This window comes from Hypomesus nipponensis, chromosome 2 (genome assembly GCF_054491055.1).
Source record: "Hypomesus nipponensis isolate SF chromosome 2, ASM5449105v1, whole genome shotgun sequence".
NCBI classification, from domain to species: Eukaryota; Metazoa; Chordata; class Actinopteri; order Osmeriformes; family Osmeridae; genus Hypomesus; species Hypomesus nipponensis.
The window spans coordinates 20,696,894-20,713,272 of NC_140362.1; the positions used below are offsets into that span (position 1 = coordinate 20,696,894).

Genomic DNA, 16,379 nt, shown 5'->3' on the forward strand with positions numbered 1-16,379 from the left:
GGTGAAAATTACAATCTGAATAATACAACAAGCCTACCCCGGTCACAACAGAAATATCATGCAGAATAGAATAGCCCAGCTATTGAATGTTATTTAATCAACGTTGCATTTAAACCTTGTATTGATTCAGACGCAAACAATAGGTACCTATATTGACAAAGTAAATAGGCCTAGATATAGAACAGCACGTGGCAAGGGACTTATCTCTAAAATGCAGGAATAAATAGACAGTTGCGGTTTAAGTGAGCATTGTAGTTGCTCAGCTTTTTTATTGAGTGCATGGCTTATATTAAGGTAACAGACATGATTATATAGCAAGCTATCAAGTCGGGTGAAGATATACTTCTGATTTCCGGAACGGAACGAGAGAGGAGAAGCAGGATTGGAGCACTGTCGTGAAGAAATAATTGAAAATGATTGATGGAGGGATCGTGAGGAGAAGAGATAGAGAGAGATAAGGAACAAGTGAAGAAGAGAAGGATGCTAGTTTGCTTAAAAAACATACGCGGTCTCTGTTTTCTTTGCACAAGTCTTCTTGCAATCAGCTCAAACCGTGGATTCAACCATCAGAGCGTCTAAGTGATTTTGAAAGCTGATTGTTCTCAATCTGTTTCTTACTGCATCTGCGTGTATCCGTGTGGGCCTTCTAATGTGTGCTTAGGAGGTTTGAAAGTGATAATTTGTCGCTGTCAGCTGTGTGTCAGTAAGTCTGTCTGCCTGCTAGTCTGTCTCTTCCTGTGTCTGTGCTGCCCACTGATGCGGTGCGTGTCTGTGATGCAGTGGCGGTGGCGGTCCGTGCCCCCTAGGTCTCAGAGGGCGCTGGGGTTCCGGAAGTTGTGACCAGCGAAACGGGCCTGGTCCCCCAACTCCTCCTCAATCCTGACAGGGGGGGAGGAGAGGAGGAGAAACGTGGGAGAGGAGGAGGCGAAATGGGGGAGGAGGAACAGAGGTGGAGGAGGGGGGAAGGAAGGCAGGAGAGAGACACAGAGAGATGGGATGAGGGAAAGAAAAAATTGTCAGAAAAACATTTCACAATTTTCCTGACACACAAACGGACTAAATGGACTCTGACCTCATGAGCTGGTTGTATTTAGCCAGACGCTCAGATCTGCACGGAGCTCCAGTCTTGATCTGACAGAACAGACACAAACAATATCGTGACACAAACACCCATACTCATTGTCCAAACATTGAAAAGGTTTAGAGAAAATGTGTTTGTGTGAGTGTAAGTCTGTGTGTGTGTGCGTGTGTGTGTAAGTCTGTGTGTGCATGTCTGTGTGTAAGTCTTTGTGCGTGTGTGTGTAAGTCTGTGTGTGTGTGTGTAAGTCTGTGCGTGTGTGTGTGTGTAAGTCTGTGCGTGTGTGTAAGTCTGTGTGTGTGTGTAAGTCTGTGTGCGTGTTTACCTGTCCAGTACAGAGCCCGACCACCAGGTCAGCGATGAAGGTGTCCTCCGTCTCCCCTGAGCGATGGCTGACCATCACCCCCCAGCCGTTCTCCTGGGCCAGCTTACACCTGGGACACACAGGGAACAGGCTACGCTCACGCCACAGCAGCAAGTCGGCCTGATCGTCGGTCCCACAGATCTTTCCCCTCACTGGTACCCGATCCCGGGACCTCTGACTCGCAAGGTGACTCCTTACCCCCTGCGCCAACAAATATCTAGCTGTTTGCTGGCACGGGTGGCGTGTTTACATACTTGAAGAGTGAGTTCATCAATCCACATCGGTTACACTTAATCTCACACACACGCGCGCACGGTTTTCACATGGCTTACTCACGCCTTTATGGACTCTGTGACTGATCCTATCTGATTGACTTTGAGCAGCAGACAGTTGCAAGCCCTCTCCTCCAGGGCGCGCTCTATCCTGCGAGGGTTGGTGACGGTCAGATCGTCTCCCACCACCTAGATAAACCACAGAACAACACATACGTTGTCCTTTGAGATGCTGGGCTGCAAAAGGGATGGCAGGCGATATCGCCCACGGCACTGAAGGCCGGTCAATCGAACGGAAGGATTGATGGAGGGCGTGGCCAACGGGGGGAGGGGGGGGGCTGACTTCTGTCTCACCTGGATGCCCACTGAGGCTGTGAGCTGAGTCCAAGCTGGCCAGTCATCCTGGTCGAAAGGATCTTCAATAGACACGACTGGGGGAAGAAAAAGCGGGGTTATGTGACGTTTGTGTAGCAGTAAATTGTTAATAGTTTAATGATGTGTTTGACTTCTCACCCCTCTCTTTGACCGCTGGCCAGCAGTTCAAACACACACACACAAGTGGTAAGCACCAGTGATAGCGAAAGAGCTACGTGGAAGGAGCTCCCATCTTGCCAAATGTGCACTGTAGCACATCATTAAAATCTCCTTAACGGGCCCCAAGTGTCGGAAGGTGGAAATGGGGATTGAGGAGGAGCAGTCCAGCTCTCTTTCTCTCCATCCCTCTTTCTCTCCCCCTCCCCTCTCTCTCTCTCTCTCTCTCTCTCTCTCTCTCTCTCTCCATCCCTCTCTCTTTCTCCATCCCTCTTCCTCTCCCCCTCCCCTCTCTCTCTCTCTCTCTCTCTCTCTCTCTCTCTCTCTCTCTCTCTCTCTCTCTCTCTCTCTCCATCCCTCTCTCTTTCTCCATCCCTCTCTCTCTCTCCATCCCTCTTCATCTACCCCCTCCCCCCCCCTCTCTCTCTCTCTCTCTCTCTCTCTCTCTCTCTCTCTCTCTCTCTCTCTCTCTCTCTCTCTCTCTCTCTCTCTCTCTCTCTCTCTCTCTCTCTCTCTCTCTCTCTCTCTCTCTCTCTCTCTCTCTTTCTCTCTCTCTCTCTCTCTCTCTCTCTCTCTCTCTCTCTCTCTCTCTCTCTGCGTCTCTCTCTCTGTGAGGGACGTGATAACAGATATGTGACGGGACGGCACGTACATTCAGAGGTAATAAACTGAAACACCTATTAACACAGCCACCCTGTCCCTCTGAGCCCAGCTCCTGGGACCGGAGGAGTGTGTCCAGGACACACACACACACACACACACAGAGACAAGTGCACACCCACAATACCCACCTGGGTAGTTGTTGACGAAGCCCTGGTAGATGTCAGACAGCTCCTGGGCACTGATGAGGCGTCTGGCGTCGGGCGGCGACTTGAAGTCCAGGTCGTACTTGCCCTCGATGAAGAACTCGGAGGCAGCCACGTCCATCCCGATCACCACCTTGTCGGTGAAGCCGGCCTTTTCTATGGCCGTCTTGATGAGCTCCAGCGCTACAGGGCAGGGGCCATTCTAGGATGAGATCTTCAGGGGGGCTCGGCCCCCAATGAGGATGTGAAATGAACGCAGTGCCTTGCAAAAGTGCCAAACCCCCTTGCTAATATAAATCCCTAATTTCACTGGACAATGTATTATTATGTAAAATATTGAATGAATGAAAAAAACGAAGGATGTCCCTTTCTTCATTTAAAACCAGCATCAAATGATAATAAACAATATATTTTTTTTTATTATTATTTTTAGGGGTGCTGAGATGAAATCTAGGGGTGCTTGAGCACCCCTAAAAAGAGTCTAAAATCGTCCCTGCTACAGGGTAAAGAGAGACCACAGTGGAGGGCTCTCAAGATGCCACATGCTGACTCTGAACTGACAGCCTGTCAACAATGTGTACATACCTACCTTCAACCATACAGCCTACGTCTTGAACTGAATTGGCTATGGCGTGGATACGGTTTACTCGCAGAATAGTTGGTAACCCCTCAGCTATGTATTGAACCAGTTGCCGGTTCGATTCCAGGCTGAGAAAAATGACGTTGTGACCTTGGGCAAGGCACTTCACCCTACTTGCCTCGGGGGGAATGTCTCTGTACTTACTGTGAGTCGCTCTGGATAAGACTTATGAAATATATGACTAGGAATGACTCTGGAATAAATGATTAAATGTAAATGTCTACAGTGGCATAGGTGTGTCTACCGCTCAGTCCATTACCTTCACTGTTTTCCAAGATGTTGGGTGCAAAACCCCCCTCGTCCCCCACGTTGGTCGCGTCCTGGCCGTACTTCTCTTTGATGACACCCCTGAGCGTTTGGTAAAGCTCCGCCCCCACACGCAAGGCATCACGGAAAGACTCCGCCCCAACAGGAAGTACCATAAATTCCTGCATGGCCAGTTTATTACCGGCATGGGAGCCTCCGTTGATTACATTAAAGGCCTAAAGGAGAGAAAGACGATTGGAACTCAGATGGCTGTGCGGTTAGGGAGTCGGGCTATTAATCAGAAGGTTGTTGGTTCGATTCCCGGCTGTGCCAAATGGCGTTGTGTCCTTGGGCAAGACACTTCACTCTACTTGCCTAGGGGGGAATGTCCCTGTACTTACTGTAAGTCGCTCTGGATAAGAGCGTCTGCTAAATGACTATATGGAACTAGGGAATAGACTCCACTCAATATTAAAATGGGAAAATACAAAATACTTGCATATATAAATACTTGAATAATAAATACAAAATACTTGTATATATGAATACAAAAATAATGAGGAAAGGGTGCAGATTCGATGCTTGGGAACTCACAGGAACAGGAAGGACCAATTCCGTATTTCCTGCCAGATCGGCAATATGACGGTACAGGGGCACGCCTTTCTCTGAGGCACCAGCTTTGCATACGGCCAGTGACACACCCAGGATAGCGTTGGCCCCAAACTGAGCTGTGGAGAGAATATCACAAACAAATTGCGCATTTGACACAAAGTTGTGCACTTTTGTGGTTTACATGGGTCACCGACGTGACTGTAGATACCTACATTTGTTCTCAGTGCCATCCATCTCAATCATCATGTTGTCCAGTTTCTCTTGCTCCATGACATTAATACCCTGGAACACACAACATTTCAGAGAATGGCAAAGACAGACACACATATCTCTCTCTCTCTTGCACACCCACACACCCACACACACATGCGAAACACTTACTGACTGGATGAGGGCAGGCCCAATGGTCTCATTGACGTGTCCAACAGCGTTGAGCACACCTGAGAATAAAACAAGAGGCAAAGTGTGAGTAGAGTAGCCCCCCCCCACCACCACCACACACACACACACACACACACACACACACACACACACACACACACACACACACACACACACACACACACACACACCACCACACACACACACACACACACACACACACACCACCACACACACACACACACACACACACACACACACACACACACACACACACACACACACACACACACACACACAAACACTCCTCCCTCATGCCTCACCTTTGCCCTTGTAGCGGTTCTTGTCTCCGTCTCTCAGCTCCAGGGCCTCATAGATGCCCGTGGACGCTCCGCTGGGAACAGCTGCCCTGAACACGCCTGCAGGAGCCACATTTATGGGAAGGTACACCAGTATTCAGAAAGAGTACCACACACACATATTCTGTACACAAAGAGTCAATACACCCATCCACAATTGTGTGTGTCTGCAAAATCATACCTTTTTCTGTGTGCAAGTCCACTTCTACTGTAGGGTTTCCCCTGGAATCCAGGATTTCCCTAGCAACAATGTTCACTATCGACATCCTAAAAGGAGCACAAACGCACAAGCATATAAAAAACACAGAGATGCGACCCTGAAGCATCGTTTGAATGTTGACAAACATGCACAAGCTTATTTCTGACTCCCTGACTTATTCTGACATGGCTAACAATGTAGCAAATTACTGAATAATTTAAACCTCGAGAAATGTTGAATATTCTGGGATGGCGATGAGAGAGAGACAGAGCAAAATGACCTCTACTGTGTGTCCTAAACATCAAATGAGATACCAGCAGTTTAGGAAAGTGGACATGGCACACTGGTAAAAAAATAACAAATTCCAAAGGACCTCTCTCTTAGAAACACACACAGAGCCTGAAAACAGTGACGCATCCTTGTGGAGGAAAAGCTTTGAAGCCGATGCACTCTAAGCACATGCCATGACATGCAAACACACACACACGCTTGTACACACACAAGAAATCTCTAACACAGTGCCAAGATTTGACATAGCATACTGTACACAAATGTAAAATGCAGTCAGTCCTTGATAAATAGCACAGGCTGATGTAATCCAGGCCGTTACCTGATTCGCTCTGAGAACATGGACCAATGCAGAGATTAGATGATGACAGACCACAGAGCAAGAGACAAAGACAGGAGGAGATAGAGTAAGAAGGATGAAGGTGAAATAATAAATTGTTCTTTTTCATCATTACCTGCAGCCTGTGTGAAGCCTAGTAGGGAAAGTGAGAGAGTTTGAGCGAATGAGAGAGGGAGAGAGAGAGAGAGAGAGAGAGAGGGAGAGAAGAAGAGAGAGAGAGAGAAGAAGAGAGAGAGGGGGGTTGAAATGTGTGACAGGCGGGGGAGGGGGAACGTGTGAGTCATTGGAAGATGCAGAGAAAAGGGGAGGGAGCGAGACTGGGTCAAGGAGACAAAAAGATGAGAGAGGAAAAAAGGATGCAGCAATATAGCAAAAAGGAGTGAAATCAAGGGTCTGTGGTACTGGTTTTTGGCCCCGGACCTGCATGATAATGGAAATAGCACATCTGAGGAGCTGAGCTTGACATTCACAAACAGTCCCCCTGCTCATTCCATTACAACAACAAACAAACTGCAGCAGTCAAGCCATGGGCATCGCCGCCGAGCTTCGTCAAACACCAATATTACATATTCATATATGCACAATTTGCAGGGGGACAACATTTTCACAGATGTCATGAATACTAGTCAGCAGTGATGTAAGCACTGATTAACCGGTGTGCACACAGCAAGCAAGGGCAAACAGACGTCAGGATTGGCAGGAACCCAGTAACATACTGTTGGATGCAGAGGCTTAGCATAGCATTTAGGCTAACAGAGGGATAGGGCAAACACAGACTTGGAATGGCGTTCGGCTGAGAAGTAGGCTTTGTTAGCGTAGCTTTCACACCATTAAACATAACAGGACACGCGCCCACGCTAAAAACCCATTGTGGGCCGTGAGGTTATACTGTGTGGATGGGTCCAGCCGTGTGACCCCAGGGGGTCAGAAGGACAAGAGAAGCTTGATTAGAAGTCAGGAAGCACGAGAGACCTGAAGAACAGAGTACAAACCACAAGTCCCCTCTGGAGGGATCTGTGGGACTGAAACAGGGTAGTCCAAGCTCTGGTCTCCCAGAAGGTACAGGAAGGTGGGGTCAGATGGCTGAGAGGTTAAGGAGTCGGGCAATCAATCAGATTGTTGGTTCGATTCCCGGCCGTGCCAAATTACATTGTGTCCTTGGGCAAGGCACTTCACCCTACTTGCCTCAGGGAGAATGTCCCTGTACTTACTGTAAGTCACTCTGGATAAGAGCATCTGCTAAATGACTAAATGTAAATGTGGAGGACAGCAGGGTGTTTGTGGAGAGACGTGTTTCAATAGATGAAAGGCTGATGCAATTAACAAGGGCACTGGTGAGGCGTTAAGACATTTGAGAACAAACTGAGAAATACAGATGTGAAAATATGTAGTCAGGGAGAGAGAAATAGAGGGAGCACCGGAGGGAACGTGCCAGGGGAGAGGGGGGGAGGGAGGAGCATTCTGATTGGCTATCTCACTGGTGTGTTCCATCTGGTAGTCACGTGACCATCTGCAGCTACTCTGACATGAGGAGAACGTGCGCACGGGTGTGCACACGAGAGAAAACCTGATGTGTGATTTCTGCATTATCTGAGTGTGAATCTGCATGGCGGTAATGTGTGTCAGGATTCACGGAATGTCAGCAGAAATTAGTATTTACAATGGCAAAAACACATTTCTAAAAACAAAAGCACCCTGTATGCACATTATAATACAATGATTGGTCAAGCTACTACACAACAGTAGAAGGCAACATTCAAATCATTATCTGGTTTTAAACATAGGTGAGTCCATTTAAAAACAGTCTCAAGACCATATGCAATTATCTAACAATGTTTAATGGTTTTTCAATCAATTAGTTTAATTAGTCAACAGTATACAATTCAATCCACAGACACTAGTGTCTACACAAACATATATGGACTGTACAGCAAATGTATGCACTGTAGTGTAGCCATGTACGTTTACTTATGTAGTGCGGTGGGCAAAAAACGCATGTAAAGTTTGATAATGTGTTTCTATTTACAAAGTGAGAGTGTGTGTGTGTGTCTGTGTGTCATGTGTGAGTATGCACTCCTGTGTGCGTGTGCGTGTGTGTTTATGGTAACAGCAGAGAAGTTGAACCAGAAATGAAACTACGGAATGTGCTGGGTTCTGACATGTGTTTGTGTATTTGTAAAATGTATAGTTTATATATATAGACAGTCCAATCATCCTGTCAGATATCTCTGATGGTCAGTCGAGATGACCCACTTCCCTATTCATCCTCATTCACAGCATCAGGTAGATCTCCTTCTCTCCTCCTTCAGCTTGGCTTGCCTCCTCAGCCTTGACCCCTGGGAGTAGAAAACACATATTTATCAACGGGTGCATCTCCATAGTCCTAGAAGACATCTCCCCGTCTTCCGACTTGAGGGCAAAATCTTGTAAAAGGAAACAGCATGTGGGTATTACTCCATACACAAGCACTCAACACATACACAACCATTCCCATCACTCTGCAAACATAGAACAATACACGGTATGTCTAATCCATATTGCAAAGGGTTCCCATCCCAAACACACACGCATCCACACACACACTTCCAACAGTTGCTCCTTCCTACCTCTCACCAGTCGTAACGGGGGCGGGTCGGGGGCGGGGGGTGTCGGGGGGAGTCGTGGCGGGGTGTGGTCGGAGGCGAGGAGCTGGGAGGGGCGGTGAGAGCTAGCTGTTGACCTCCTGCCCTCCGGTCTCGGCCGTAGTCCAGCCCTCGCGCACTGGGGGGAGGGTACCGCCCCGCCTCCCTCCTCCACTCCTCGTTGAAGGCTGCGGCCTCGCCTGAGAAAGGCAGGACAAGAGGGGGGTGACGGGTCAGAACGTCACATGCATGCCACATCAGCGCTCTGACAGCCTGCACAGCCCTTTGACACTCCCTCCTCAAACCAGGTGAACTCGCAGATAACACAGGAACACTCCAATCACCATAACACACACCCAACTACCCGGTAACCCCTTTGACGATGTCGGGGTCATTTTGTGACTAGATGGCTGGTGTGGTGCGCCGGGCGCTGCACTCACTCTCCTCGAGGTTGATGTAGTCTTCGCGTTCCTCGCGGTCTCCGGTGCGCCGGTTTCGGGAGCGCTCCATCACGTGGCCGCGGTCCCAGATGTGGTGGCCGATGGCCAGTCGCTCCAGGCCGCTCTCGCTGTCACGCATCGACTGGCGTGTCTCACGGATCTGAAGGGCAGTAGGGGGTTCAGATTTGATTATTGGAAATCCTCACAACACAAAACTGCTAACGTCGACTACATCTAAAAGATCACACACACCACAGCGGGCAATAATTACAAAGCATAAAATAATCACCGTTAAGTGCTGAGGCCTACATTTGAACTAAACCTTTTATTACTACTGATTTTTCTGACAGGTCTGAAGTTGGGACGGGCGCACTCTTACCCCGCCAGGCGCGGTCCTCAGTTCACTCGTCTGCTGGTAGACTTTGGGAGCACCACAGTCCGAGGAGGAGTAGGAGATCACCGTGGAGGAGGAGTACGTCTGACAGCTTGGGGAACCGGACATCCTCTCCTGCTACGCACACCAAATCATCAGAGTAAAGACCGAATCATCAGAGTAAAGACCGAATCATCAGAGAAAAGACCGAATCATCAGAGTAAAGACCGAATCATCAGAGTAAAGACCGAATCATCAGAGTAAAGACCGAATCATCAGAGTAAAGACCGAATCATCAGAGTAAAGACCGAATCATCAGAGTAAAGACCGAATCATCAGAGTAAAGACCGAATCATCAGAGTAAAGACCGAATCATCAGAGTAAAGACCGAATCATCAGAGTAAAGACCGAATCATCAGAGTAAAGACCGAATCATCAGAGTAGAGCCATTACGATGGTACTGTTGTTCGAAGGCTACGCCGCCCCTCTGACGTTTCGTTATTGTCAATTATTAAAAGGGGGTCAGATGGCTGAGCGGTTAGGGAATTGGGCTATTAATCAGAAGGTTGCCGGTTCAATTCCAGGCTATGCGTTGACGTTGTGTCCTTGGGCAAGGCACTTCACACTACTTACCTCGGGGGGGAATATCCCTGTACTTACTGTAAGACGCTCTGGATAAGAGCGTCTGCTAAATTTCTCTGTAAATGTAAACAAAGGGATGAGGTACTTCTCTGTTGAAATGCTTACCATGTTCTCCATCATTCCTCCCATCATCCCGAACATGTCCATGAACCCTCCACCCTGGATAATGGAGAGGGGAACAGGAAACGCCGTTACAAATGATGAATTACAGTAAAAGACATATTGTTGGTATTCCTAGGTGGAAGCTCTGAAGTGAATGTTGAGACTGAACATTTAAAAAATTGATATTTAGAGAGCTTACGCACCATTCCCATCATTCCATAAGGGGCCAGGGCACCAGCCTTCAAAGGAGAAATAGATGCGTCAGAAACATCTGATGACACACAGACAGACATACACTGAAAGATACAGGGAGAGATGACATACCTGTAAATGAGGTGCACGTGGTGGCTGAATCTGGGGACTGAGGGGGAAAGGTTCAAAACCAAACGAACCAAACAGACTTCTCATCTGCTGCCGGTGGGCGGCGAACGGATCCCTGAAGGTAAAAAATCAACCATGAATAAAACTATCCTACCTACCTGTGTGAGAATGCTGCATTTAATCACAAACACACATCCATGAACAAGGATAGTTATTACATTATAAGCAATCACAATTCAATGACATGACGGAAATTTACAAAAATGACCTTATTATTTAACAAATATGGTAACATTTACAGGTAAAACGAGATTCTTTGAATGACTCAATGAGAGTGAAGCTTTCACAGCTAGCTAGACACAACAAGGCCTTAGTTTGAGGACGGCTCAGGAGGACACAGCGGCAACAATTGCAGCTACTAGCAAGCTAGTGCTAACATTTCTATACACCCAATTATAAAAGTAAAACCATTTAGATTACATTAGTCAGCTATTTCGTAACATTTGGCATTACGTCATTACGTTAACGTTAAGTAATACTCACATCATGTAAGGATTGTCATCCACGTCATTTAAATACCGAAACATGTTACTTCAAAAAGCTAATTTAGCTAGCCGTTGCTAGCTAAAAAGTCGGTTCTCTGGCCTCAGTGCACCTTCGATGGTATCCTTTAAAAACAGTTGACTGTTTGAAATAGATGTGCTTGGAGGCACACCAAAATACCTATGTAAATCGTACTTTGTTCACGCCTTAGTAGAGCCTAAATCATTTGACAGCCAGGTAGGTATTTCCCCAGCAAGTTATTTTTCCACTGTTGATTGCACATGAAAACGGAAGTCAGGATGACAAAGGAAGCAAAAACGTCAGGAAGCCAAAACAAGAAAGATGTTGATATTTCCACAATAAATCAGCAGGCCGTCCGATTCAAATGTCTCTCCTTTAAACACGGCATTAAACAATCCGTTCAAAAGTCGTGGTGGTATATGTCAACCTTTTAAATATCAAATGACCCCGCACACGCCTGCAGCCCTCAAGCTAGAATTAAGCGAAATGTCAATAAAAAGGGGGAGGCAACATCCGGAAGTGACGCAGACTGAATGCTGAAATGGCGTTGATACGTGCCTGTGTGATCTGCATCATGCACCTGCCCTTGTGCAAAACTGCATGCAAAATACCTGTGGCCAAATTGGGTTACTTAAAAAATATATATATATTTTACCCTCACCATAGGGAGTCAACAGAGGAAAACCGTACACTATTGTCATTGATGCAAACACTATGAGTATATACTGCTTTGCCAAGAGGTTGACAATGAGATTTCTGAAGATTGGGAGAAAAGATAACAGTGTAGGTTTCTATGACACCCCAAATAATCCTGGTTATGGTGCTAATGCACTTGTTCAGACAGGCCCCTTCAAAATCATAGCAATAGGGTTTGAGATCGATTGGAGACTGAAGAGATCATTCATAAACTGTTAAGAGGGGGACCGTGTTTCCTTTGTAGATACAGATGTGCTAGATTGCATTTTCCTGTGGGGTCTCTGACCGGGCCCCTAAATTCTCTCAACGTTTTCAAAGCGATTTAATTAAGGGTAGATTCATTATGTTGCGTGGATGTGGCTTGTAAATGATGTGACCATGTCAGTGCATAGGTACAGTCGGTTCATGCAAATGTTTCTATATCTCAGAATTACTTTTCGGTTTTCCCAACGCAACTGGCAAAACTGTCGCACTCTTGTCTTTAGATGGCAGTACTGCAAATAATTTGTGTTAACTACTGCAAAATACAGAAAAGGAAGAAGACGACTAGACTTGCGCAGTAATTTTACGCAAACCCGGATGTAACCAACGCCTAATTGCCGGAGAGAACGGTGAGTGCTTCTACGAAATATAAAGATGTTAAACTTGGTTACGTCTGTAAGGGTAGATTTGGACATGTCAGTTCCCTTGTTAACCTGTACGAATACTTGACATTCGAACTTGACATAGTAAGGCTGTCAATTTTACGTTACAGCTGTCTATGCCCATTGCCATGGACTTCTGAAAATACCGAGCGAGCAAGTTTAGAGCTAGCTCGTTTACTTTAGCTTGTGCGGTGGGGCCAACTAGCTTTTCGTCTTACCTGGTTGTTACAGCCAATTAAAACATTCCTGCGGAATAACACAGTCTTGTTTATCTGGGATCCACTACTTTTGAAGTGGTCAGATGGTTTGGCGCAAATTTGTTTTGTTTTTTTGTTAGCCTAGTGTGCTAACTAACTTCTGAAAGTGTTCAGAGCTAGTAGGCTAACATCATGGTGTTGAGGCCCCGGTACACTTTTGGATTATGTTAATTAAATCTAGATGGCCTGCTTGCAACATCCTTCTAATAATACATTGTTAACTTGTAAAATTGCCTGTAAATTAGCAGCAGAAAAGTATCTTATAATCATTTGTATTAATTTGGCTGGTTGCCAAGAAACGATTGCCGGTTCTGCTAGAATGCAGGCAACTTAATGACGATTGTAAACCACGTCAATAATATTCGGAATGCAAGAATGCGGAAGAATGAATGGAAGCACGAATTTCCACTCAGACTTTAATACTTTCAATATATTGTGTAACGTTAAATACATTACATACTTTAATTGAGTTTCTCAATGTGGCTTATTGTCACCATTCGATGTTGCAATACCTCTGTTTTACGGCTATCCCGGCCATTGCAAATATAGGCTGTATAGGCTGTGTACAATTGAATAATAACACTTTACTTTTACATTAACGTCCTTGTTAAGTGTTGGCGACACTTGTAGTATCAGCATTTTTGCTTTATATCAACGTCAGTTTCATTACAAAATACAACGATTTAGAGGGCAGGTTAACACAAAAGTGAAACAAGGTACGATAAGAGGGAGGGGTTAAGGGCAGTTGGCCCCTCCTACATACCAAATTTCCCCGTGTAATAAAATATACCACGTAATATGTTACCACACAGCAGTACCTGTTATCGATGTTAATGGACACTTAACAGTAACCTGTTTCCCAAGTCTGTAATGTGTCCTGTGTAGATAACGTTACACGCACTATGTACATCATCCTAATGCATTCTCTTTCTCCTTGTAGATGCAGACTATAAAGTGTGTAGTGGTGGGGGATGGTGCGGTAGGAAAGACTTGTCTACTCATTTCCTACACAACCAACAAATTCCCTTCAGAATATGTGCCCACGGTAAGAGGGAGGATTGGGAGGAGTAGTGGTTAGAGAACGTGAACTGAAAGGTGCCCTATTACTAAGGAGTCATTTGTCAAATGCGATATGCAGTAATTATATTAATCGTGGTTATTCTTGGGTTTGTTCATTTTTAATAGAAGTGAATGTGTAAAGGAGAACCCCTAATTACTGGTTCATTCGTCCTCTTAACTTGTTACGTTTCTGCAGGTGTTCGATAACTATGCTGTGACAGTGATGATTGGAGGGGAACCGTATACTCTCGGTCTTTTCGACACAGCAGGTATAGCATCTCTTCATTTCTAAAGGTCTTTCTGCATTAAACAACTACTGCCCTTTTTCCTTTACTGTACCATTATTCAGTCTGGCTCTGGCCTAACTGATTAGACGTTTGATGAACACTGACTAACTTGATGGCTTACTGGTTTCAGTGTTTCCCACTGAATGTGATTATATTTGAGTGTAGATTGGAACTTCAACAAGCAATGCGAGTGCGCGTCTGATGTTGCAATCGGAATTTTTTCGGCGAGAATTATTTCGGATTGGTTGATCAGGAATGTCTCTTATCAGTCATTTACATTTAGTCATTTAGCAGACACTCTTATCCAGAGCGACTTACAGTAAGTACAGGGACATTCTCCCCAAGGCAAGTAGGGTGAAGTGTCTTGCCCAGGGACACAATGTCATTTGGCATGGCCGGGAATCGAACCAACAACCTTCTAATTAATAGCCTGACTCCCTAACCGCTCAGCCATCTGACCCCCCCTAGTCATGCAGACATTGCTAATTCTCATATTTTTATTGTGGCGGCTGCCGATAAAGGGAAACACTGGGTTTAGGGACATCATCAATTGAATCTTGTTTCTGATTGGCTCCAGGTCAGGAGGATTACGACAGGCTCCGCCCTCTCAGCTACCCACAGACTGACGTCTTCCTGGTCTGTTTCTCAGTCGTCTCTCCTTCCTCTTTTGAGAATGTCCGTGAGAAGGTCAGTATCGCTTGCCCTTCATGTGGGTTGCAAAAAGGTTGCATTTCGATTTGCATTTTTTTTTTGAAATGGGGGGTGTTTAGGGCAATTGTTTTGTTTGTTGACATGAAAAGTTTGATCATGATTAAAATCACCCCCGTCTCTCCACACACATAGTGGGTTCCTGAGATCTCCCACCACTGCCCCCGCACCCCCTTCCTGCTGGTAGGCACCCAGGTGGACCTGCGAGACGACAGCAACACGGTGGAAAAGCTCGCCAAAAATAAACAGCGCCCCCTGTCTCCCGAGAGTGGAGACAAGCTAGCCCGTGACCTCCGGGCGGTCAAATACGTGGAGTGTTCGGCCCTCACTCAGGTAAGGGGCCATTGTGTGTGTGTATACACAGTATCTTTTATTTAAACATGTATCTTAAACATGTGTTTGTTTTTTTTAACCAACCGTTTTGCCCCGGCTGTGTGTCTTTCTCTCAGAGGGGGTTGAAAAATGTTTTTGATGAAGCCATACTTGCTGCTTTGGAACCTCCAGAGACGAAACCAAAGAAACGCTGCGTCCTGCTATAGAGGGGGCAGAGAACTGGTTGAGGTCGCATGGAAACTGTTAGGAGTGGGAGACGACTAACTTGAGAAGCAGATCAATGGCCAGAGTGACAGGACCAAAAAAATTGAGCTGGGTTTGAGGTCACATGACTTGAGTCACATTCCATACATGTATACAATAATTGTGCCTTCTGACTATGTGTTGACAGAGGGGGAGAGAACCAAGATTCCTTTATGCAGTAGATGCAAAAAGAGAGCAAATACAACTGAACTGTAATCTCCATTCTGCCCCCCCCCCCCCTTCTGTAGATACTCTTTTAAAACAGCAGTGTTTCCCCAACCCTTACATGGATGGGGCAGGCCCCCCTGCCTAGCACCATTGTACCCCCCCCCCACTCCAAAACCAATATTTACATTCAAGGAGCTGGTTACAATTGAAAACAAGGATGTTTTCAGCCTTAATTGTTACCCTTTGGGGACATTTGTGCCTAGCTGTGGAAAGTAGTAAGGGGAAAGTCACTCAATCAACTTAATTTTCTTTTGTAGTCATTTTGAGTTGCGAAAAAGAGAACACCCAATACATTTGATCCACTCCAGCCCAGGTTAGCAAGCTATAATGGTCACCTTCCTCCATAGCGAACTTTGAGAACACCACGTGCATTTTGGCCTCAGATTCCATAGCCTTATGCAGGTGACGCATTGAACTGAATTTATTATATTTTATTCCTCCTTATTTGTGTATGTTGTATTAATTGTATGCCTGTTTATTCTTACGGGAAAATTATAGTGGTTCTTCAGTTTGAAACTTGAGTTTTTTGACTAGGCTACCAACTTGATTAGAATTGATAATATAATGAGATGTGCTGTAATAATTTTCATAGTTGATTTTAATCTTGATAGCAGGGGTAATTATTACAGACGATAACATTTTCATAGTAAACGCCTAGGTGTTTGTAATCACGTTTGTAATAAAACGGTCTAACTGACAAACTGTATTTTTCAAGTAGCCTTATTCTTAAAAAAAAAAAAAAAAA

General features: G+C 45.7%; 3 protein-coding genes across 7 annotated transcripts; 1 reads left to right on the forward strand and 2 right to left on the reverse strand.

Annotated features, from left to right (window-relative positions):
* Positions 1-231: 231 nt before the first annotated feature.
* Positions 232-5,555, reverse strand: LOC146301493 (gamma-enolase-like). Its single transcript, XM_084668642.1, has 12 exons — positions 5,471-5,555; positions 5,254-5,349; positions 4,931-4,989; positions 4,762-4,831; positions 4,532-4,665; positions 3,951-4,173; positions 3,037-3,234; positions 2,069-2,145; positions 1,779-1,903; positions 1,404-1,512; positions 1,073-1,131; positions 232-879 (listed from the first exon to the last, which is right to left on the reverse strand). The coding sequence occupies exons 1-12, from the start codon at positions 5,553-5,555 to the stop codon at positions 810-812; spliced, it is 1,305 nt and encodes a 434-aa protein (XP_084524768.1). The 3' UTR covers positions 232-809.
* A 2,378-nt stretch (positions 5,556-7,933) lies between these two features.
* mlf2 (myeloid leukemia factor 2) lies at positions 7,934-13,050 on the reverse strand. 5 transcript variants are annotated; one of them, XM_084668707.1, is made up of 8 exons: positions 12,738-13,050; positions 10,619-10,730; positions 10,498-10,533; positions 10,298-10,351; positions 9,557-9,688; positions 9,178-9,337; positions 8,730-8,937; positions 7,934-8,452 (listed from the first exon to the last, which is right to left on the reverse strand). In XM_084668707.1, exons 2-8 carry the CDS (start codon positions 10,700-10,702, stop codon positions 8,440-8,442), a joined length of 687 nt encoding a protein of 228 aa, XP_084524833.1. In that variant the 5' UTR covers positions 10,703-10,730; positions 12,738-13,050; the 3' UTR covers positions 7,934-8,439. The 5 variants fall into 5 exon arrangements, with proteins under 5 accessions (XP_084524833.1, XP_084524824.1, XP_084524809.1 ...); XM_084668698.1 differs by lacking the exon at positions 12,738-13,050 and adding an exon at positions 11,159-11,685 and having other exon boundaries at positions 8,723-8,937; positions 9,557-9,685; XM_084668683.1 differs by lacking the exon at positions 12,738-13,050 and adding an exon at positions 11,159-11,684 and having other exon boundaries at positions 9,557-9,685.
* cdc42l (cell division cycle 42, like) lies at positions 12,410-16,335 on the forward strand. The gene is made up of 6 exons (XM_084668720.1): positions 12,410-12,486; positions 13,717-13,821; positions 14,032-14,104; positions 14,700-14,809; positions 14,966-15,163; positions 15,280-16,335. Exons 2-6 carry the CDS (start codon positions 13,717-13,719, stop codon positions 15,367-15,369), a joined length of 576 nt encoding a protein of 191 aa, XP_084524846.1. The 5' UTR covers positions 12,410-12,486; the 3' UTR covers positions 15,370-16,335.
* The last annotated feature ends 44 nt before the right edge of the window (positions 16,336-16,379 follow it).